General features: G+C 38.1%; 1 protein-coding gene across 1 annotated transcript; it reads right to left on the minus strand.

Annotated features, from left to right (window-relative positions):
* Positions 1–2,560: 2,560 nt before the first annotated feature.
* On the minus strand, positions 2,561–23,109 carry LOC114545227. Its single transcript, XM_028563512.1, has 14 exons — positions 23,049–23,109; positions 22,876–22,957; positions 21,043–21,262; positions 11,912–12,201; positions 10,799–11,068; positions 8,812–9,342; positions 8,539–8,652; positions 8,106–8,422; positions 7,084–7,225; positions 6,724–6,837; positions 5,575–5,900; positions 5,055–5,196; positions 4,113–4,229; positions 2,561–2,723 (listed from the first exon to the last, which is right to left on the minus strand). Exons 2-14 carry the CDS (start codon positions 22,934–22,936, stop codon positions 2,692–2,694), a joined length of 2,676 nt encoding a protein of 891 aa, XP_028419313.1. The 5' UTR covers positions 22,937–22,957; positions 23,049–23,109; the 3' UTR covers positions 2,561–2,691.
* Between the last annotated feature and the right edge of the window lie 1,864 nt (positions 23,110–24,973).

Below are 24,973 nucleotides of genomic sequence, written 5' to 3' on the forward strand. Positions count from 1 at the left end.
GGAAGCACTGTCAATTGTTTCTGCTGGAGTACAAGCAAACACAAACCAAAGTAACTAAACAGAACTTTTTATTTTTTGTTTATCTTCCCCAATATAAAACATACCACCATGCGTTGTTAAATGAACACAAGTTTATGTGCATAATACAACGCTGAAACGGAGTTCGCCAAAGTTGTTCAAATGCACCATTGCATATTTTCTGCTCCGAAAGGCGTTTAGGTTAAATGGTGGATAAGTGAAACATCGTGCATCTTGTGTATGGCTGATCCTACATCATATGAATTAAAAAAGTAGTTACTTCAATTGAAAATTGAACTATTTACATCAAAATATTTCAGATCAATTGTTCAAGAAATATATAAGTGTGTTTTTCATTGTGAAGTAATCTGTCGTTTAAGTTAAACGCCTTTCGAACAACTGTTTTTCCGGAGAACATTCATTGACAAACACATATATATATATATATATATATATATATATATATATATATATATATATATATATATATATATATATATATACACCCGTTTGCAAAAACGTTGGCCGCAGATATATAGATAGATAGATACCCGAAATCTAATTAGAATTGCATATGTTGTGTAATATGATTGAAATCCCATGCAAATGTTATCATATGCAATTCTAATTAGACTTCGAGTATCTATCTATCTATCTATCTGCGGCCAACGTTTTTGCAAATGGGTGTATATATATATATATATATATATATATATATATATATATATATATATATATATATATATATATTTGTATATATATATTTGTATATATATATTGATAGGGACATGCAACACCCACAACATCAGAGCATACACTCAACGAGGCGAACAACCCCTGGATTTCGAATATCAACGCAATGACGATAGACATAAAGTAAATGTCTGGGTTGGCTTAATGGGTAACGGAAGCATCATTGGACCTTTCTTTTTTCGACAAAATTTAGACGGTGAGAATTACCTGCAAATGATTAACGAGCAAGTAGTCCCTGCCTTACAACGAATACGTCGTTTCCGTCAGAACATGAATGGTCAGTTTCGGCGTGTTTGGTGGATACAAGATGGTGCACCATGTCACAGGAGACGAGTCGTTTCCGAGCGTTTGGGCGAACTGTTTGGAGACCGAGTTTTTGCTTAAAATCGCGATGTTGATCATGAATGGCCTCAGACAGGACAGACCAAAGGTTCTTTGTGTGGAAAGAGATGGAGGGCATGTTGAGGAATAAAAGAACGTTGACTGTAAATAAATTCTTGTAAAAAATGCCGCTCTGTTTTGCCTTTACGTTTCGTCCTTGCATGTAAATTATTAATTAAATTTGTTTACATTATAAGATCTTAATACCATTTATGGTTGACAATAGGGAAACAATAGCATTGTTGTCTCAAGCACACAAAAATTAATCATGCGTGAAATCATTTGTGAGCTGCAAAAAATATGTGGGAAAGGCCAAAATAGCAAAAAAGTCCAAGTTCGAGAGGCCGTGCGGCGGATTTAATGTACACTAAATTGTCTGGAACTTTTATAGTTTATAAAACATTACCCAAACTTTCACCCAATGATAATGAATTAATATTTAAACCGTCATTTTTGTGCGCGAGAGTTGTCTTAGGTGGTGTTTGAAAATAACCATTCCTACATGTCGATATAATTTTTTTTATTCAATTTGAGTGTTAAAGTGGTGAAGCGACCCTAAAATACCTAGATCAACACACGTTCTTCAGACATTTTGCGAAATTTTCAGTTTATGGACGTTTTAACAATTGTCTACTTTTTTTTATACACCCTGTATAGAGGGATTTTCAATTTACTTACTACGATATAATACATAATTGCAATGAGATGAAACCTACCTCCGTTGTCTCCAAATGTTAAGCATACAATCGAAATAAAATGAATCCTGCATTTTGTGTATTTTTGAAAACCACAACAACATAGCTAACCTCTACAAAAACAAACACCGCTGAAAGCGTCTGCGATTGCTTCAATCCTGCGCGTTATTAATTGGGATTATAAAGCTGTCCTGAACGTTTCCCAAGGCCGCGAAATAGTGGGTATGAAAAGAGTGTAAAACTTTAAAGTTTGTCCATATATAATGCCATATAGCAGAGCGCATAATAAACTTGCTCTCTAAAAAAGACTAGAATAAAAACGGCCAGTAAATTCAAAAAGTGGCATGGTGACTGCATGTTAATAAATTTTTCGTCTAACACATTCTGTTTCTCAAATGAACAATGCACGGACACTTTCCGAACTTTGATTTGAGATGCGTTTTACTAAAAAAAATATGTCGCAGGTAGTGAAGTTTTCATGTTCCCATGTAATATTTGCATGAAATTTAGGATTAACTTTACAATTTAAATGGAGCAAAGAAGCTTAACTTTTTGCGAACTTTCTTATCTAGCTCTTATACGTTTGAACTTTTCTTATCGAAAAAAAACAACCTCAAATAACAAAGTTGAAAACTTGGTCGACACTTGCTAGAAAGCTTTAAACGATTTTATCAATCGGGAAAAAATGCTAAAGCTTTGAGACAATCAATCGATGGCAGATCTTGCGAGCTGCAAACATTACTTTATTTCAAATCTATAAGAATACCTGACACACATTTAATAATGTCCTTAAAACTAATTTAATTATGGTAATTTTTGCTGCGTATCGTTTGGTGGTATTAATTTACTCTTCTTGGTGTCTTGGAATACATTTTCCTACAAAAACAGAAAATTACATCAAGTATTTCCCTTGTTATATTAAAGTAAGGTTAGTAAATTAACGTCGTTTTTACCAATTCCGAGTATAGTTATACTTATAAAAAAACTGAATGTAAAATATATTTCACAATGCTTGTGTGTATAGTTTTTTGAGATTCATGAACAATTGACGAGGTTTATACCCAGGTCACATGCACACCCTAGCTTTACACCAAATACAACTATGATTGATAAATATGCAAATCAGTTACAAACACTAGTTGTTGTTGCATGTAGCGAAAAAATACAACCACTTTAGTGTTTGTAACTGATCGTTTTAATTATACGGATTCATTCTATTGCCGCCCGTGTTGTAAACATCACATAAAAGCATGTTTAAAGATGATGTAAAGTCCGTTCTGCGCATATATTCTGCGCATAACAATGTTTGTTTACGTTGGTTATATAATCTTTACATGACGAATGTGACCGATTGTGTCCTTTTAATTTTCTTATTTTCTTCTCGCTCGACCGGCTGTGATCTGTGATGAATATGCTTATTTTATATTATATTTTAAAGAAAATATAAAGCGAAGCATGTAAATAAATCGGCCGTTATTTAAAACTTTATATATTTTTAACGCGAGTGTCAATATACGGCGCTTTGACTGTGGTTAACGGTTATGCCATATTGTGTTAACACAAGAGGCTTATACCAATTGTTATTTATATATACCAATTGTTACTTTGACCACGAGTCCCAAGCGATTTTAATGTGTCTGCTACTTAAACTATGGGTAGTTTAAGGGTTACTTTAGTATTTGTTGTCATTTTGGCAGGTGGATTCACAGCAATGCATGTATGCTGTTACTGTTAGTTTCACCGTGAGTCTAATTTCCAGCGTTAAATTCGTTTTGCACCGGGCGAAATTATTCGCGCAAACTGATAAAAAGTAGGAAGCGATTTTACTTTCTCGCTGCGAATTTTTTCGCAAACCAATCAAATCACCGGATTTCAGATGTCAGATCGCGCAAATAAATTCGCCTAGTTGAGGAAAACGGGCGTTAATTTAATTCAATTTAATGATTAACTTTGCCAGGTAAAAACAATAAAAAAATGAACATAAGTAAATGACACAAACAGCAGGCAGGGAAACGCAAAAGCTTACACCAATTACTGCAATCCTAGACCTTTAATAGCAATAGCGTAGCCAGCCTGACAGTTTGAGCCCCGTGTACACTACATTGACACGGTAAAGTTAAAATTGGCATCCGTACAAAGTTTGGTCAGTTGGTCCAGGCTACCAATATAAAGCCAAAGCACGGCTGAAAGTGATACGCGCGCCTACTTTAGCTGTGAAAATGAGAATTCACTGTAAATATGTATTGTAAACAAAAATTTGCTTACCAACGTCGCATTGACAGTTTCGGCATGCCCAACCTTGAGCACAAGCGCACCGGTAACCGGCACCATAATCCAAACATGTACCACCATTGCGGCAAGGTCTCCTTTTACACGGCCACTCTTTTAAAACACACAGAAAAGGCTTTTAACATGAAGAAAGTTAACACAACTCGTTTTACAGTATACTGTCCAGAAAATAATATAATCTAACAAAAACCGCGGTTAACCTAGTCAAACCTTAGTCTGATCGCGGTTGAACCGAGGTCGAACCGCGGTTAAACGGAAGTTAAACCTTGGTCTATCTCGGTCTGACAGACATTTCTTAAGATTTTTTCGATTTGCTAGCTTATTGTGTTATCGTTCTCAGCTATTCATAACATCTCGTTGGGAAGCGAACGGCCACTGCGAATGTATTTTTTCCCTTGCGCTTTTTATCGGTCCACTGCAATCGAACCGCAATCAAACCGCAACCGCAGTGTTAGGTTATTTTTGTACACTGTAGATCAACTTAAACAAAGTAAAAACTGATTCGGTCTGAAAACGAGAAAAACTGCGGAGAGCCTGTAATAGGCAAAGAGTAAAGGTTTGGCCAGTTGCACTGCTGAAATATCCTAAATGAAGTCCAACAGAAGCAGCTGCAACCAAAACATACAAGCTATAAAACCATGCACGACCTATCTGTCATTTCTGGGCATTGAACTGTAAACAATTAAACTGGAACGATAACAAAATTTGGTTGAGTTAATTAAGCTTTTAATTAGATCTTCAAACACGGCGTAAGATTGTTATTTGGCTAATATTCATATATTCACGTTCAGCAGTGTTGGTTATTTTTGTTTTAATTGTCTGCCAACACGAATATATGAATTTTAGCACTCTCCCCCCCGCACACTTTACGATCGTCCGCCTTGCTTCATATTTTGTGCTGAGAATATACGTATGTACCTTTTTGGCAGCCGGCAAAATCAACCCTCATTGATATGTGGCCATGCCATGACTTCGGATGGATGCGGATGTATTGAGTAACAATAACAGGAGAGACTATTTGGCGAACAATGGTGTTTCTGTTGTTATTGCCATTGAAAACCTGCGTTTAAAACGTTTGATTATAACCCGTTAAAGGTTGAGAGATTGGGTTTCAAGTGGTGTTCGTCTTTGTCAGTGTACACTTAAAAAAGGTGTGTTCCCATTGATGTGCTATAGATATAGCCAGATGTGTCTTTGTCAAGGTGTGTGAATGAAAGGTGTGCATTCTACATGGTGTGTTCTGGAGAAAGTGGTTCTACGTATCTATCTACTTCAAACTTTTGTTTCATGCCGATCTATTAACGTCAATGTTTTATGCCGTAGTATAACAATAGCTTTCCAAAGAAATCAGTCGGGCATAAATTTCTGCCCATGTTACCGTACATTACTTACGTGCGTGTAATATTGGAAATTGGAAATGATTACTAAACAATTTTACCTTCACAAGACCATTCACGCGATAGGTGATGAAATCCAGGCCGTACTTGCTGTAAGACACGAAATAGCTCTTCACCCACTGATTGTAATTGCTGCGTCCTTGGGTAAGAATTTCAGTCACAGTGGCCTGAAGTCCGAAATTCACCTGAAACCATTGGTGGTGATTATTATGCCTTGACGACCAAGCGCCTTGCCGGTGACCATGAGCCTTGAAGTTCAGTCTGCCGTTCAATACCCCATGGTTGAAGTTCCATTCTGACGAAGCTGATAATTGGGAGTCTAATACTTTGCCATTTTCCACGCCAAGACGCTTCGCATGTCTGCAATCTGATGTGAATAATTTGAAAATTGATAAAATAATTGAAAAGCAGTTTACTTTTGGAAATTTTTATCTCCTGAACATGACTTACGCCTGTATTCAAAAAGCCTGCTCACACTCCACCTCGTTGAGTGTGACATACAAATTTTATTTTTTTCACTGATCAATGAAAACGTTTTTTCTTAACCATTGCAAACATTCAAGGTTAAACACTGAGAATCAAGCTTTTATTCGACTGTAATACCTCTATGAGAAAATAAAGATGGCCTACTCAATGAGTTTTAGGGTGAATGAGCTTTTAGAATACAGGCGTTAGATTGAAATCAAAATATAGAATTTAAATTAATTTGATTGTATATTTGTTAAAATTGTTTAATAATGCAATGAATCTATTCGGAATAACTTTTATCTTAAGCCCGGATCAAACGAAGACGCAAGTTCATGGCACGTTTTTCCTTGTGCTTGCTTGTACTTCGTTTGACTGTAACAATGCGAAGACTAAAGTTGACATTCGACAACTTTGAATCCGTTCAAATTTCACCGCAAGCTTTTTAAAACACAAGAACGTGTGAACATGAAGTGTATAAGTATTTCGAAAGTTAAACTTGCGATAAATCTCTCATGATCTCAAGAGTAACAAATTGGCCTCGTTACTTTTTTTTTGGCATGAATCACCCAAGTTTTACCACAAATGTGTTTTCAAAAATTTGAAAACTTTGAACTTAGGCCCCAATCCCCCGCACACGTTGATCACCGGAAGTACTGGTACCGCCGTGTATATTGCAATCATTCACATCGAGTGCATTATGCGAATCGTGCAATCGAAAGTACCTCTTTGTCCACATCTATTGCCACGATATCCTGGGAGACAGGAGCATACAGCTCTTCCGCCAACATGAGCACATTTTCCTTCATTACGGCATGGTTCTCTTGCACATGGTTGGCCTGGAATGATTGTATGCAATAAATTATATGAATCATACAAATGATCGTATATCTGGCCGGCTACGCTACTGAAAAAGAACGCGGAGGAACTTGGAGCTTAAAGGTTTTGTTTTGCCTGGGTTGTTTTTAAGAACAGAATTTATAATTATGATTAATTGTCAATCTATCCTTGGTTATAATGGTAAAGATTTATATTCTTAACAGCAATGTGAATTACTAGAACAATCAACATGCAAACCTATGTACCTATGAAACAACCAATGAATTCAACTCGCATGGAAATATGGTGATGCCAAGATATAGGATGGATTCGAATGAACCGAGCGACGATAACATGATGGATTGCGTTTTTAACAATGCTCCTTTCGTCATTGTTCGAATTGAAGACCTAAAACAACAAAACAAGTTCGATATAACAACGTTTTTTTAATATTATTTCTCAAAAACTGAATTCTATGTAAAAGAGTAATTGGTTCAATGTAAAATGTCTGAAAATTACTACTGGAAAAAACATATCCTGAAAATCCATAATATTATTTTGAATAGTATTGTATTGGCAAAAACAGCCTTGTTTAATATTTTTCGCGGCCACAACCGTTATATCCAAAAGCGTAACTTTAGTCAGCAAATGCGCAATGCGGTTTCCCAGACTAACACGGCAGTTCCGGTTCGGTGTCGGTTCGGTTGCGGTCGACCGATAGAAACCGCACACGACCGCAAGGGAAAAAATACCTTCCCAGTGGCCGTTCGCTTCCGAACGAAATGTTCTGAAGAGCTGAGAACGTGAACACAATAACCAAATCGAAAAAATCTTTAAAAGTGCCACGTGACCGAGTAAGGCCAAGGTTTACCTTAAATAATAAAAATTTTGAAGCATTCTCTGCGCGTAAAAAAATGCGTAACTGGGAAGCAGCCCCTAAGATTCATTCAACAAATTTTACATAATTATAATCTGAAGAAACACTGTCAACATTCGCACAAGTTGACTTTCCGTTGAATATAATTATTCAGTGACATTCTATGCTTTCAGAAGGCCATGTTCGTTCATTTTGTTTGATAAAGTCAGTCCGATGAGGCGTAATAAACGTTACACGCGGATGTTACACATTCTCTGCTATGTGAAGCATATGATTTTATTTAGTTATTTTTTCACGGTCACAACGTGCATGTCACAAAATTAAGAAGTGACTTAACTGAAGCCTACTTATATGAAAGAAAATGGCTATGTTATGACAAATTTAATATTATCCAAAATAGCTTTACTGTACCTTTCCTTGCCTGCCTCCTCCGTAAGTTTTGAAATTTAGGCCATTATTAGAGAAAGACACAGTATAACTTCTCACCCACTGCCTGTGCCTGCCACGGCCTTGAGTCCAAATTTCAGTAATTGTTGCACGATATTTGAAATCAACCTGCAGCCATTGGTTTTGGTTATTATATCTTGATGACCATGATCCAGAATTCTTAGCGAAATTTAACCGTGCATTGGATGCGCCGTGGTTGGAATCCCATTCCGAAGATGCCGTTATTCGTGAATCTGGTATCTTTCCACTTTCCATTCCTAATGCTTTAGAATTACGGCAAGCTAAAATGGCGAGAAATCGGATAGAGCTAAATTATTAAATTTGACGAGATAAAATTTGTCTCGGCTGGGCTCGTTTTATTTCACTAAATAAATTACTACATATTGGCTTTTCTCACTTTTTCTTTCACATCGAGAACCTTTGTAACCGGAAGGGCAGTTACATTGATAAGATCTACCAACATTTCTGCAAGTACCACCATTTAAACAAGGAGCAGAAGCACAGGGGCTCTCTGGATAAAAAATAAAACAATGAGTCATTTCGTTAATATTGCAATAATAAAAATCTAAATTCCGTCGACAGGTTTTTCATTATACTCTTGTTTTTTAGGTGACGATTAACGAATGCGTGCACAAAAATATCAATATTCTGCGTCATTGCATGAACTTACTACAATGATGGAATTGTGGAAGATGTTCCCACTTGATGTTGACTCCTGCAAAACCACAAGTGGTGGCGTAGGCAGCGTATTCTTCACATGCGCACGCTGAGGGATGCTCCTTGCAAGCACAGACATCATACTCGCAATCCTGGACGAAACCTGAGTGAACGTTAACTTTGTGATGGCATGCCGAGAAGGGAAAACGTTTCAGTAATTCACATTTCTTCCTCGCCTGTTCGGCTATTTGATGGCCAGCTGTCTTACAAGGATTTGTTGGTGGAGGCGCGTTCGGGCATGATCTATCAACACTCCAGGAGTTAGCAAAATCTTGATCATTTGTGGTGAGACTATTGTCAGGCTTGCGAAGTTCATTCGGGTTGTCACTATTACTCCCACAAATCCCGCGAGTTTTCCCTCGATAACTTAATTTCGATGTAGACGTAACTTTGATGAAGACGTTGTATACGCAATCGTAATCCACTTTCAAGCCAATATTTGTGTCGACTATAACGTTTCTTCCATGTCTCGCGATCGTCACACCTGGTTGTAGAAATGGATTAGTCTTGTTAACGTAAAGTTCGGCAAAACACCCACTCTTAAAGTACATTAATATATGGGAATAATTTATTAATATAGTTTCGAGTGCAATTAATTAATGTTAAAATCAGGTGCAATCGGCAACTTGTGCAATCGTATTACGGCTCTTGAAGGCCAAATTGGAGTAGCATTTAGTGTTAAATGCTAAAAATTCGCCAAGAACATTCACCATGAACTGTTTAGATGAAAAAACAGGGAGAACGCGTCCAGGAAAGACAGATTTTTTACCTAAAAAGTTGCAACTCATTTTTTTGCACCCAAAAATTTGACTTCTTAACCGCATGAAAGCGCTATCGAAGTTCTTTCTAGCCCCCCTCCCCCGATTGTGCTAGTGAATAAATAAATACTTTAGTAGTCGAGATTTCATTTAATAATTAGTACGCAATTATCAGTATGGATAATATATCACCGTAAAAGTTGTTTCCTGTTACTCAAAAAAAGCAAAAGTTGGTCCAGGTAGCTGTAAACCGGAACAGTTATTCAAATTTTAAAAGTTGCTTAAAAGTTGCCGAAACCAATCGGGGAAGGCCTATTCAGCGGCGCCAGAACCACGGGGACAGCGGGGGCAGCCTGTGCCCTTTGCTACCATATAAATGTATCATAAATTCAACATTTAATCATGATGCCTATTTTTTGCATAAAAACTAACAGGTAATATTATTGAAAATGCGTTCTCCCGTGGATTTGCAAGTTCGCATGTACATGTAAATTTGAGTTTCCTTTTCGTGTTGTTGCTAAGGTAAAATGAATGTCTAATACTCTTCTTTTTTTGTGTTAAACTTAAAGCATCAAACTCAGTATAACTAATCAGCCATATGAATAAAAATTAATATTAACACACAAATTTTTCTTACCACGAACCACGCTCGATAAATCATATATGAAATACGAATCATTATAACATTGTTGTTTATTATTCTTGTAATGGTAGTCTTTTGAGATTGCTCACAATGTTGCACAAGAGAATATTTTAAAAATTTTCGAAAAACTGATAAAAGCCACAAAAAATAACGATGTGGCGTAAATTGACTAACTTATATTAACAAGGTTAGCTAGGAAAGGTCAGCGTGTATTTGTATAATGTAATGGGGAAGTTTTAGATCAGAATTTTGTTGATAAGATGTTTCATTATTGTTTTTCACTATATATCGATATTTTATTTGCATAAATCATGCATTCCTGCCAAGGACATGTCTTAGAATTGTAGATTGCCAATCATTTTCCTGCCTCCACGTTGCTTTTTTTTTCGCTAGCTTTCATTTTCTTTACCGCGAAAGCTTTTGTGAATGTTTAGGCGAGCAGAAAAAACTAGAAGAATTTACTAGAAGAATTTCACAAAAGAAGTCACTATGAAAATTTATTTCTAATTGCTTAGGCCAAAGCTGATTAGCATTATTACCTCGATGGTTGTATGGCAAATTAGCTTTAACTCCAAAAACTGTAACAGTTCCTCCACGTGCGATAACAATGACAAGATTGTTCACTTTTACGGTGACTTCTTTTGTGCATGTAACTCCATGTCCGCAATTCTCGTTCTTTCCAAGCACCACAAATCTATTGTGAATATCTTTTGCCAAAACATATTGGCATATTCCTTGAAAGTGGATGAGCCTTCCATCGAAGGTTCGGTAATGGGGGTCACCTGTTGCGCTGCATGTTGCTATATCATCTATAAGAAAATTTTACACTCGTTACAGATAATCGTTTAGACGGTTCAATGTGTTCTCTATTAGCACTATTTACTCAAATGTTTGTAATTTTTGGCATAGTTTATGTGAGACTGAACATGTGTAAACCAGACAATAGAAAATGGTTGCGCGGAAATATGGAACTTGTTGAGAATATTAACAACTCGTTTGCCAACAGAAAAAATAAATCCATATCTCCCAGCAAGTTAGCAACCATGCATTGAATATCTTTTTATAAAAAAAGAAGCAAACAACAATTCTTATCACGCTTAAAGGGAACACATTCGAAATAACAAAGTTCGATTTATACATAAAATGTGATTATTTGAAAGAATAAGATTAGTATAAGGCGAAACAAAACAAAACAAAACAAAACGAGACGAGACGAGACGAAACGAAACGAAACGAAACGAAACGAAACGAAACGAAACGAAACGAAACGAAACGAAACGAAACGAAAGGAAACGAAACGAAACGAAACGAAACGTACGGGTCGATTACATTCATTCAATTTTGCGTGACGTACGGGTCGTATGTATATTTGACTGTATTGGACAACATCAATTGTACTAGTGCGGGGTTAAAAACAACGCCATATTATATAATTATTCCATAAAGCCGGTGAAAATAAATAGAACGAAACGAAGGTGTTTTTGTGGAACTTAATTCCGTACTAGCACAATTGAATTGAAGTTCAATTAGCGCTATTGTATAGTTCTTTTGCATTATTGAAATAGTTACCAGTCATTTTAATGTTCTTCTCTTTGACTCTGTGACTGCTGTATTACGCAAATGCTGTATTACGTGAACTAGATATTACATACCTCCTTCATGCAATTGGCAGCATTTAAACAGTTCAATGCAATACATAAAGTTACAGGTAGATCTGTAAAGACCAGTGATGAAGTGACCTTTTCTGGAACACGATATCATTCCTTTCTTGTTCCAGTCAAATCTCGTCCAAACATTTTCATGGTAGCATGATTTGTAAGAATTCGGGGCTCCACGAGGTTTGCAGCACCACGCATGCTCAATATTGTGCAGGTTATGACCATGTGAGCGATAAAGTCCGGAGAGGTAATATCCTGATGGGCATAGGTTCCAGTTATTGTGCCTGTAAATGCCGTGAATATGGAATAGAATCGAATTGAAGTGAAAATACCTGGTAACTAAAGTTCCGTAAGAAATAAGAGGATTAATAAATTGATCCGAATAGAGTAGTCTAGTTTTGGCATTACAGGCGAACATAAGAACAGCTAGACTAGCGCACGTGTATGCCATTTTTTCAAGTTTGTCACTGTTTCGATCAAGTCCTGTTACAGCTTATATCAACCGCGCTGTTATCTATCCAGGCAGCATCTTCACACTAAAAAGGCAGGTTTGTGCTTTTTTTACATCATGATATATTGTAATTTGTAAAACATTTGCCTTCCTATTATTAGCATTTGTGCAAATTCGCTAGTACGGGTGTAATAAATGCTTTTGATTTCGCGCATATAGCCGTATATTGTTTGCTTTCAATTTTGACAGAAAAGATGTCCAAATGAATCCGTTTTCTTTAAGATAAAAAGACGGATAGTCAAAATAGCCGAATCTCCTCCACAGATTTTTTTAGTGGCAAGTATCATGCATGAAAATGGGTGGCAAGCGGAAGAGCGGGAGTCGGGAGGTGCGCGTTGTAAAATGAAATTTCAGAAGCCTTAATTATTACGTGTGGTTATTTGGTTTTCCCATTTTTGTATTGTATAATCGAGATTTTTTGTTCATGAGTAAGTTCGATAGAAATATAAACTAAATGTCTAAGGATGTCAAATTTGACTGTTGAAATGACCCCATACAAACACCCCCCACTCCCTACTGCCATTGGAGTTATTTACAGCAACGGTAACTTTTATAATCGCCTCCATCTAAATATTGGTTTTGTTAATAAGAAATTTTTTATATTTGCCTATAATTTTGAAATTTTCGGGGTTTTTTACTTTTGGCTTACGAAAGATCTCGTCGGTAGAATGTGTCGTAAAAATTTCAAATAACACAGATAAAAACATCATGATCAGTCACGAAAACAATACACATGAAAACACTACACTTAAGGTATACGTATTATTAGTCATTGAATGATCTTTTGAAATTGTTTGGTGTTTTGAATTTGCATATAAAGGCCCTGTCACACTGTTGCGTATAATAGGAACGTATGAGTCGCGTATAAAGATCGTTTCATTCATTTTTATACGCACGAAAAAGTCTGTAAAAATAGGACATTTTGCATAAAATTAACTTATTAAACGTATGAGTATCGTATGAGTAGCCTGTCGCTGGCGTATGAATAGCTTACGAGAAGCGTTTGAAATGCGCATGTCAAGCATACCAATAGCGTTTCACAGACTTTAATCGTATATAAGCGGCAGTATTTTCTCACGCCTCCATTCGAGAAAATGTCAAACCTACAGTGAAAAAAGAAGAAGACACTATGGCAAATACGAAGACATCATCTACCCGCGGACGAAGAAAAGGAAAGAGGACTCCATCATCAGCCGTTGCCAAAGCTGACGAACAACGTGTTTGTGCATCTGCAGATGTAGTTGAACCACCTGATCATGATGCACTTATTCATGAGACATCTTTAAATAATGCGCGACATGTTCCTGAGCTCTCAAAATCTCCAACACAACCTTCCCAAGACTCCCATAATTAATCGGCTTTATCATCTGAAACCATTGATGACTTCACTTCCTTCCGGCGGGCTGATAGCAAGGAGAAAAATAAGAGGAAGAGGGCGAAAAAAAACCCCTACAACCTCAGCGCCACAGAAGAGGAGCTGATGCTGGAGTTTATCATGGACAATCCTTTGCTGTGGAATGTGAAGATGACAGATTATAGGCGAAAAGACAAGAAAGAGAAGATCTGGGAAGAGCAAGTACATCACATGAATAAGACTGTTGACATCCTCAAGGGCTGGTTCAGATCGCTGCGCGACACCAATACGCGCCTTGACAAAAAGAAAAGCGGGGATAGTGCTCCAAACCTGACTAAGAGAGAACAGTGGATCCTCTCAAAGTTTGCCTTCCTGAAGACTGTAACTCGCCACCGACCGGAGCCCATGCAGAGTGTAAGTATACAACCATATTACCTTAGCAACATGATAACCAAGTAATTTGAGACAATTTCCACATGATATTTTTGGTTTTTTTAGGTGAAGGAAACCATCCAGCTTCACAGAGGAGATCTCAATGCCAAGAGCGCTGAGATGTCTTAGATGAAGTCACTCCAATACCATCATCTACCGTTGGAAGGTCCCACAAGCGACCTCAGGACACAGAGAGTGACGTCCTTGAGACTCTACAGAAGAGAGTTGCTGAGTCTGGCACCATCCTCAAAGACATCTACAAAGCCAAGCAACAGCCCATTACAGTACGAAGTGTCTTTGCAAATTATGTTAAAAAGAGCCTTTTGACTATGTCCAAGTCCAAGTACAAGAAGGCAAGGTCCTCCATCAATAGGTTATTGTCTGAACTCATGGATGAGGAGAGCGATGATGAAGTTCCAAGTGCAATGGCGGCTCCATCTATCAAAGTGAACCAACAAGGGATCCCTTCTCAACCACCCCACGATTTGCACCCCACTACAAAGTCACCCGAACATTACTAGTCTTTCAGGATTTCGAGACATCATGGAATCTACTGATGATATTGGATTTCAGGATGAGGTTCTCAACCTTCAACCACCAACGTGAAAGAAGTATTGACTATAGACCACGGCGGCTGTATGGCTTCATCATTGTCTCTCGGAGGGCAAAGGCATCGTCACCTACAAAGAAGTAGGGGACACTCTGATAGTCATTTGGTAAAGCATCGGGGATGGGGAATCCTATAGTTCCGTCTTCTGTTAATTCTTTGATTTCAGAGTTGTTGTAGATCTGTGCGTCCGATGATGACCCTTTACCACCGAGGTCTGCCCAGATGAATTTATAATCTGCGTCTACAAGGCCAATGAGTACAACAGAGTAGAGTCTCTTTTAGTTGAAATATTGGGATCCACTTTTTGGTGGACATTTGCAGGCAATGTGCTTTCCATCTATAGCACCACAAGTCGATGATGGCTTGGCAAACCTCTCTGACAATAAGTGACTGGGTGTTGTGGGGGACCCTCCATCCGTACTTCATGGCTGAATACGTGCTCTCAGAGGCAAGGTGTCGCAAAGTCAAAGAGAGCTTCAGCCCAGGCTCCAGGGGTCGCCTATACCAGGTATGTTTCTTGGTGATCCTGCAGGGACTCACTCTTGCTAGAAGCTCATCAAACATCTCGGGGACCATCCGCATAAAGTTCTTGAAACATCGCGTATCCTCGCTTCGGAGTTCCACCAGAAGTTGGTCGTAAATGCCAAACTGCCTTCGCCTTCCGATCCATGATCTCATCCATACCTCACGTCTTTTTCTTTTTCTTTTTCTCCTTTTCCTTCTGTTATTTTCTATGTGACGAATCGTCAAAGCTATGAGATCAAACTGGTATTCAAGAACAGCTAACTCCATCCTTTATCCTCGAAGGTACAAGATGATATGAAGGCATCCAACATAAATATATACTATAGACAAAAAATGACATGCTATAATATTTATAATTATACCCTTTCTCGTAACGTTTGCAATACGCTGAAGATACGACGACCAGGCGTTAAATATACGCTAATTGTATGGTAAATGCGTTACTTAATCGTCAGTCATACGCTAAGCCCTCTATAGGCGTCAAACATACGTCACACATAAGTTAGACCTTACTGATGCGCTATCAACACGTTAGTTGTACGGCACACTTACTCATTTGCGTATGATTAGCGTACTCAACCTATTAATACAGTACATTTAGCGTCCTTCTGCCGTATTCAGCGAATGACTAGCTTATCTTTACCGTATAAACCATACGTCCAAACACGCACAAGATTTTTAAGCATGCTTAAAGGCCCTGTCACACTGTTGCGTATCACATTAGCGTATGGCACCGTGTGATAAATATCACGCATACGCCGGAATACGCTGAAATATGCTGGTGGTACGTCGTGCGTAAGTTATACACGTTCCAAGCACGGTCACATACGCTGGTATACGCCGAGGAAGAAAATTTTTTTTAAGCATGCTTAAAAATCTTGTGCGTGTTTGGACGTATGGTTTATACGGTAAAGATAAGCTAGTCATACGCTGAATACGGCAGAAGGACGCTAAATGTACTGTACTAATAGGTTGAGTACGCTAATCATACGCAAATGAGTAAGTGTGCCGTACAACTAACGTGTTGATAGCGCATCAGTAACGAAGGTCTAACTTATGTGTGACGTATGTTTAACGTCTATAGAGGGCTTAGCGTATGACTGACGATTAAGTAACGCATTTACCGTACAATTAGTGTATATTTAACGCCTGGTCGTCGTATCCTCAGAGTATTGCAAACGTTACGAGGAAGGGTATATAAATATTATAGCATGTCATTTATTGTGTATAATATATATTTATGTTGGATGCCTTCATATCATCTTGTACCTTCGAGGATAAAGGATGGAGTTAGCTGTTCTTGAATACCAGTTTGATCTCATAGCTTTGACGATTCGTCACATAGAAAATAACAGAAGGAAAAGGAGAAAAGGAAAAAGAAAAAGACGTGAGGTATGGAAGAGATCATGGATCGGAAGGCGAAGGCAGTTCATTTACGACCAACTTCTGGTGGAACTTCGAAGCGAGGATACGCGATGTTTTAAGAACTTTATGCGGATGGTCCCCGAGATGTTTGATGAGCTTCTGGCAAGAGTGAGTCCCAGGATCACCAAGAAACATACCTAGTATAGGCAACCCCTGGAGCCTGGGCTGAAGCTCTCTTTGACTTTGCGAAACCTTGCCTCTGGGAGCACGTATTCAGCCATGAAGTACGGATGGAGGGTCCCCCACAACACCCAGTCACTTATTGTCAGAGAAGTTTGCCAAGCAATCATCGACGAATACTTGTCCGAAGTAATGACCTGCCCTACCACGCCAGAGGGATGGCGTGCCATATCTGATAAGTTCCTCAATAGGTGGAACTTCCCCCATACATGTGGTGCTATAGATGGAAAGCACATTACCTGCAAGTGTCCACCAAAAAGTGGATCCCAATATTTCAACTACAAGGGATTCTACTCTGTTGTACTCATGGGCCTTGTAGACGCAGATTATAAATTCATCTAGGCAGACCTCCGTGGTAAAGGGTCATCATCGGACGCACAGATCTACAACAACTCTGAAATCAAAGAATTAACAGAAGACGGAACTATAGGATCCCCCATCCCCGATGCTTTACCAAATGACTATCAGAGTGTCCCCTACTTCTTTGTAGGTGATGATGCCTTTGCCCTCCGAGAGACAATGATGAAGCCATACAGCCGCCGTGGTCTATAGTCAATACTTCTTTCACGTTGGTGGTTGAAGGTTGAGAACCTCATCCTGAAATCCAATATCATCAGTAGATTCCATGATGTCTCGAAATCCTGAAAGACTAGTAATGTTCGGGTGACTTTGCTCAAAGGCTGAGCTTAGACTGTGCGGCGTTGGGCTAGACGTTTCCGTTATTAACTCTGTTGCAGAAGCCAAAGAGGCACGAACCGGGCCAGAGGTAGGAGTGCATTGTTGCTGAGTTTGCTGAAACGGTTGCTGAGCAAGTTGTTGGGAAGGAGGAATCATCTGCTGTTGTTTAGTGGTAGTCTTGTGATGATGTGGATACTGAAATAACCGCTGGTGAAACTGCTGCATGTACTCCATGGACTGAGAGCCTCTCACCAACGATGCCAGGGGCATGTTTATAGGCATGTTGCTAGGTTTCTGATAATGCTCAGAGAAGGATGGTGCTGATGCTCTAAATGAACAGAAGGGAATACTTGTAGTAGGGTGCAAATCGTGGGGTGGTTGAGAAGGGATCTCTTGTTGGTTTACTTTGATAGATGGAGCCGCCATTGCACTTGGAAATTCATCATCGCTGTCCTCATCCATGAGTTCAGACAATAACCTATTGATGGAGGACCTTGCCTTCTTGTACTTGGACTTGGACATAGTCAAAAGGCTCTCTTTAACATAATTTGCAAAGACACTTCGTGCTGTAATGGGCTGTTGTTTGGCTTTGTAGATGTATTTGAGGATGGTGCCAGACTCAGCAACTCTCTTCTGTAGAGTCTCAAGGACGTCACTCTCTGTGTCCTGAGGTCGCTTGTGGGACCTTCCAGCGGTAGATGATGGTATTGGAGTGACTTCATCTAAGACATCCTGCATATCAGCGCAGGCGCTCTCGGCAGCATTGAGATCTCCTCTGTGAAGCTGGATGGTTTCCTTCACCTAAAAAGACCAAAAATATCATGTGGAAATTGTCTCAAATTACTTGGTTATCATGTTGCTAAGGTAATATGGTTGTATACTTACACTCTGCATGGGCTCCGGTCGGTGGCGAGTGACAGTCTTCAGGAAGGCAAACTTTGAGAGGATCCACTGTTCTCTCTTAGTCAGGTTTGGAGCACTATCCCCGCTTTTCTTCTTGTCAAGGCGTATATTGGTGTCGCGCAACGATCTGAACCAGCCCTTGAGGATGTCAACAGTCTTATTCATCTGATGTGCTTGCTCTTCCCAGATCTTCTCTTTCTTGTCTTTTCGCCTATAATCTGTCATCTTCACATTCCACAGCACAGGATTGTCCATGATAAACTCCAGCATCAGCTCCTCTTCTGTGGCGCTGAGGTTGTAGGGGGTTTTTTTTCGCCCTCTTCCTCTAATTTTCTTCTTGCTATCAGCCCGCCGGAAGGAGGTGAAGTCATCAATGGTTTCAGATGATAAAGCCGATGAATTATGGGAGTCTTGGGAAGGTTGTGTTGGGGACTTTGAGAGCTCAGGAACATGTGGCGCATTATTTAAAGATGTCTCAGGAATAAGTGCATCTTCATCAGGTGGTTCAACTACATCTGCAGGTGCACAAACACGTTGTTCGTCAGCTTTGGCAACGGCTGATGATGGAGTCCTCTTTCCTTTTCTTCGTCCGCGGGTAGATGATGTCTTCTTATTTGCCATGGTGTCTTCTTCTTTTTTCACTGTAGGTTTGACATTTTCTCGAATGGAGCCGTGTGAAAATACTGCCGCTTACATACGATTAAAGTCTGTGAAACGCCAGTGGTATGCTTGACATGCGCATTCCAAACGCTTCTCGTAAGCTGTTCATACGCTGGCATACGCCAGCGACAGGCTACTCTTACGATACCCATACGTTTAATAAGTTAATTTTATGCAAAATGTCTATTTTTACGGACTTTTTCGTGCGTATAAAAAAGAATGAAATGATCTTTATACGCGACTCATACGTTCCTATCATACGCAACAGTGTGACAGGGCCTTAAAAAAAATTTTCTTCCTCGGCGTATACCAGCGTATGTGACCGTGCTCGGAACGTGTATAACTTACGCTCGACGTACCACCAGCATATTTCAGCGTATTCCGGCGTATGCGTGATATTCATCATACGCTGCCATACGCTAATGTGATACGCAACAGTGTGACAGGGCCTTAAGAGCAAAAATTAACGAATTAAGACACGCACAATAGATGGGTGACGGCCTTTTGAAATTGCATCGGCACGAATTTGCTTTAAATAGAAACAAACACAATTGAGTGGCTCGTATACTGTACCGCAAAGATTACGACTCCGGTGGCATATGGGATCGTTATGTGATATAATCCACATTTAAGTTTGATCTTACTTCTTTAATTAAACAGATTATTCTCAAATTTTTCGACCAAAACAATATACCTTTTGAATTTAAATCTGCTATTTCAGCTAAACATTATTCTTACTATAGTTGCTTTGACATAATTGCATACATCTATATAGAAATGCGATATTTTGCAATTTGACAATGTTGGATTTAGCGTCAGTTGAAAAACATTTTACGCATAGGATTCTCTAATCTCTCGTTTCTGGCCCGGCTATTTAAATATCAAATTTAAATAATTTAAGTTTCGCGGAATATTAAATTCGTTGCTTAAGAGCTGGCTGGCCGCCATCTTGAATCAGGCCTGGTCCCAAGGTGAATTAAAAAAAAACGAGCCCAAATATTATTCTGCGCTCCGCATCGGCACGGAGGAAACGTAGTTAAACTTAATCATTCTTAAAAGCATCGCTAACTTTCCGAAACGAAGTTGAAAATGGCATCATGAACTTTCGATGAGCGAATAAACATTAAAGACAACACATACCCATTTTCAACCGTTATCCACTCAGAAAAGGCCCCGTCGAAGATTGTCAACTTTCAATAAGTTTTTATTTTTGTCATTTGGGCAGCAACATGATATGTTTTTGCTTCGGAAGACGTGTCGAACCGAATTACGATCCTAGCAAAGACTATATAGCCATCGCCATTTTCATCTGCAACTTTTAGGTTGACTCAAAAGGATATTAAATTTTTTATTTTGAGAGCCCCTTATTCGTTAATTTATTTGGATGTTTTTTAAACTTTTCCATTTTTTTATTGCATTTTTTTGCAATATTTCTGATCAAAATACCGTCAATTTTTGTAAATACGAGTCCTCGGTCTTGTTAAAAATCTACAACAGCGGTCAATATTATTTCGATACCTTAATGCATCCTATTTCTCTGTTAAACAACCCCACGCAAGCCACTCGCAAGTTAACTACGTGATTGGTCAATCATTCGACAAACTACTTTTTTTGCAACGCGGTTAAGTCAAGTAGTTAATTAATCATAGTTAAGGATTTCACTACAGTAATTACCACTAATCATGATTAAAGTTAACGACGTTTTTACACAACCGGCTCCAGATAGCGATGTTCTCCATTTTTTTGCGCAGGGATCAGCCGAACATATTAGTTTGCTTTATTATTAGCGTGAATGCAAGTTATTGTTCGAAAAGATATATGCAGTACTAGTGAAAAATTATTATTACCTGTCAAAACTGTGCACCCAATTGGCTTGTACACATTCGGCATTTGGTTTACCACCATCACAACAACTAGCTGCTTCAAGGAGGTATATCCAATCATGGTTAGGTCTCGACGCTTTATTCCTGTACAAACCACGTATATAAGGCACATTAGCAGGACACTTGGACCAACCAGTCCTGTCGAAACTATGCCACCAATTTGCATTTCTACATGTGCCTGAAGCTAAAAAAAATTCCATCAGGATTGTTTGTAATTGTATCGCGTTGCCCGTTTTCATTTTACTCTGGTCCCCTCTCCTCTCCCACAGTTATAGAGTTGTCAATGGTAAAATCTTCGCTATATATGACACGCGCAATCGTATTTATAATTATTTATGCGCGTGTATGTGACCCAAGCTATTAGTGCAGTGTAATCAAGAGGTTAATTAAAGCGTTATTGTTTCGTGCCATTTTCATATAAAGAGGGGCAAACTGAATTTAACCGCGTGGAATTCAAAAAAAAATTAAAAACTATGTTCCTATTGGTGAGATAATCGGCTATGAAAAAATACTACACCATCCTTTTAACTTTGCCAATACATGACGAGACATGTACATATATAGATGCATCGCCCCATTTACTCCCCCTTTTGACGTTTACGTTCTCACAGGGTTCACGTCCAAATCTTCGCTGTTTGAAGGTTTACGTGAGAAGTCCCACATGTGAAACTTCACATATTCTATTGTGAAGCTACATCCTCCTCCATAGAATTCGAAAATCAGTATATTTAACATGTAGGAATTACCGTTAATTAATAAGTTTCCCCTTAAGCATAAATTTGTAAAACAATCAACGTTTCTTCCCAACTCTTGGGAATCCCGTCTGGGATTTCCTTTTTACAACCGCAAGTGAGATAAATTATGCGCTTCATTGGTTTCGCAATAGGGCTATGCGCGTAAGGCCTGTTTATACTTGGGGGTTTTTGCTACAATTTCATTTGCAATTTACTTCTTTTGATAGATGTGAACGAGTGAATTAGTTACGAACGTTCAAATGAAAGCTCTTATACAACAGGGCATTCGTTCAGCACCAAACTGGTCACTCGTTCACATCTACCAAAAGACAAAAATCGCACATAAAATCGCACATAAAAATTTTATATATGGAATTATGTATGTACTTCTCTCTAAACAAGATAAAGAAAGACTGGGCAATAAAAGGCTAAAATTCTCGCGAAATGAGTACCTATATTTATTTGCAAGTTCTTAGCACCATTTGGAAGCACGCGATCTGTTTTCCAATAAAAAAGTCGGCGACAAATGTTTTTAAAATTAAAAATGTCTAAAATTAAGGAGATGGTTTCCATCTCATATTTTTATAAAATTAAAATTATTTACAAATTTTACAAATTACAGGTGAAATAGCGATGAGAAAACTCCAGGAAGCAAAGCAAAGCAAAGCAAAGCAAAGCAAAGAAAAGCACAGCAAAGCAAAGCAAAACAAAAACAAAATTTGTAGGTAAACGCTCACGATCCCGCGCTGTTTTTCCCATGCATGGACAAGATAAAAATATCCCCCTGTTAACGTCAGTGATTTCCTTTCCCTGCATGCATGAAGGGTTGCAGGCTTTGGTTTTTTCGAGCGAACTGTGAAAATGGCCTTTGGCACTTCGCAGAATATCAATATCATATTCGACAAGTGTAGGAAAATGTGGATTTTATTCGAGCGTTATGGAGGAAGAAAATTTTCATTGTTTCTATATTCGATCTTCTCTTGCATGTTACCGGCTTTTTATATGATATTGCTGTTATAAATGGCTTACAAATAGCTATACATACAAAAATACTTATACTCACCATTGCTTTCCTCGACAGCAATCCTGACAAAGATTGCGATACTGAACAAAAGCTTCAACATTTTTGCAATGCTTTTCGCTTCCTAAAATGTGTTAAGAGAATGCCTCGATTTTAGTGACGTAAGTGAATGCTATACGGTTTTAATCGTAAAAATATAAACGATTTTAACTTACGATTTTAATTTAAATTTTGCCTCCTTATGGGAGATGGTCTTGTTGCTCGTTAACACAGCAGTTAAACATTATGTTTCATTGCATATGCGCCAAGATATTTTATCTAGATGAGTACACGCTCTGGTGCGTCCAAACAATTAAAACCTGAACGAGGGCAGGTACGTGTTTAATAAATTATGTCGCTTTTCTTATTTCCGAAAAAAATTCTGGAAACGATTTATGAAAAACTGAAATTCGAAGTTGTAGTCTAACAAGAATGTATAGGTATTCAATCATATAATTTCATTTTCGTTTGAAATATAACGTGCACTACTTTTACTTCAAGTAAAATACTCAATGAAATTATGCACGTCATTCTTATATTATACATAGCAATATTATAAATTCAATTTGCATCCTTTCAAAATTTTGCTTTGTATTTTGTTTACGACAAGGAATAACTAACGAAAGTAAATAACTACCAGTGAATAACCACGATCGAGTGTAAACTAGGCAACCTACGCTTCGAGATTGTCACATCTGCCACAATTTACTTAACAAACAGGTAGACAAGCTTATAAAGACAGGTGGTGTTAATACAATTCTTGTTCTTTATATAGACATACATATGCAGAAGCGATTGCGAAATATTTACTTTGTAGCAATCAATACATAGCAAAAATAACATAGTTTGATGAAATAAAAAGGACAATGGGTCACTATATCGATGTATCTCGGGTTTTTTTATATAGAAACGTATCTGACGTATTCATAGCCACAAGCCGAATTTCCATGTCGTCTTTTAGATGAATAGTTGTGAGAAAACGCACGGGAATTCTTTGTTCCAAAATCATCTCATTCCAAAATACAAATTTATTTTCCAATAACTTAAATAAAATCAAACGTGCTCTTTCCCGGCCTATCCGCCATTTGGTGTTATTTTGACACCCCATATTTAACTCCCTATATGGCGTCACTTTAACACTTTCCGTCGGCAAAAGAGGTGTTATTTTGGCACCTTGCAATGGTGGTGGTAATATGGTGTCGTATTGGCACTTTTAGCGTAATCCCAGATTTGGTGGTATTAAATTAGCACCGACGTTGGGGCCAAAATAGCACTTTCTATTTAACACCACTGCATGGTGTTTATTTGGCACCTGCGGTGGTGCTATTTTAACACTTCAAAATTAACAGTGTATAGTCTATGTATAGAAAAGTGAAATAAGTTTTAACAGAAAGGTTTTTAAAGCCAAATTATTATTTCTTCTTCTTTGCTTAAGATTGAGAGGTTCCTGCTTCGAATACAATTGAAGACCTGAACGAGCTTTGAACAGAGATCATAATGGGAATGCGACTGGTACCCTACGAGTTTAATAAAGTACTTCGTTATTGCTATTTCTACAAAAATTCTTCGAGTCTAATAATTTCATCACCAAAAATAAAGAATTCTAAGTTGTAATCTTTCAAAAATTTTACTACTTATATATTCGACATATTTTTCTCGTTCAAAATGAAAAATACATTCCTTTTACTTCACGTGAAAATATTCAACGATATCACGTTGATACGTAATTCCTTAAGACCGGAAGTTTTAAAATTTATTTTTGTATTTTGTTTGCGACAAGGAGTATTTTCCGAATTTTTAGAGTGGAAAAGAAAGCAACCTACGCTTCGAGATTAAGGACCTTAAGACTGCATGACATTTACGGAAAACCGTTTACCGATAGTGGCAAACGTTCAGTAGGGTAGCCAGTCCGACAATTTACTCATGCTATGCCAATATTTTGGTTTTCTTGGACGTGAAAACAATAAATTTCTAAAGAAATGAATAATGATCATAACATAAAATTTGCATTTCTTGCATACAGCCCATAAAAATATTTTCTGCTAAGAGGTTTCTGCTTCAGTGACTCCAAACAATTGAAGACCTGAACGAGCTTTGAAGA

Source organism: Dendronephthya gigantea, unplaced genomic scaffold (genome assembly GCF_004324835.1).
Source record: "Dendronephthya gigantea isolate DGI-Jeju-01 unplaced genomic scaffold, DenGig_1.0 000004F, whole genome shotgun sequence".
Taxonomy (NCBI): Eukaryota; Metazoa; Cnidaria; class Anthozoa; order Malacalcyonacea; family Nephtheidae; genus Dendronephthya; species Dendronephthya gigantea.

What these genes read in the sequence shown, in the direction of transcription:
- LOC114545227 (XM_028563512.1), bottom strand. Translation starts at nt 22,936, where the DNA reads ATGTTGAAGCTTTTGTTCAGTATCGCAATCTTTGTCAGGATTGCTGTC. An exon ending in TTCTCGATGTGAAAGAAAAA is followed by an intron (nt 8,423 to 8,538) that starts GTGAGAAAAGCC and finishes TCGCCATTTTAG; the next exon opens with CTTGCCGTAATTCTAAAGCA. An exon ending in GAGGAGGCAGGCAAGGAAAG is followed by an intron (nt 7,226 to 8,105) that starts GTACAGTAAAGC and finishes TTGTTGTTTTAG; the next exon opens with GTCTTCAATTCGAACAATGA.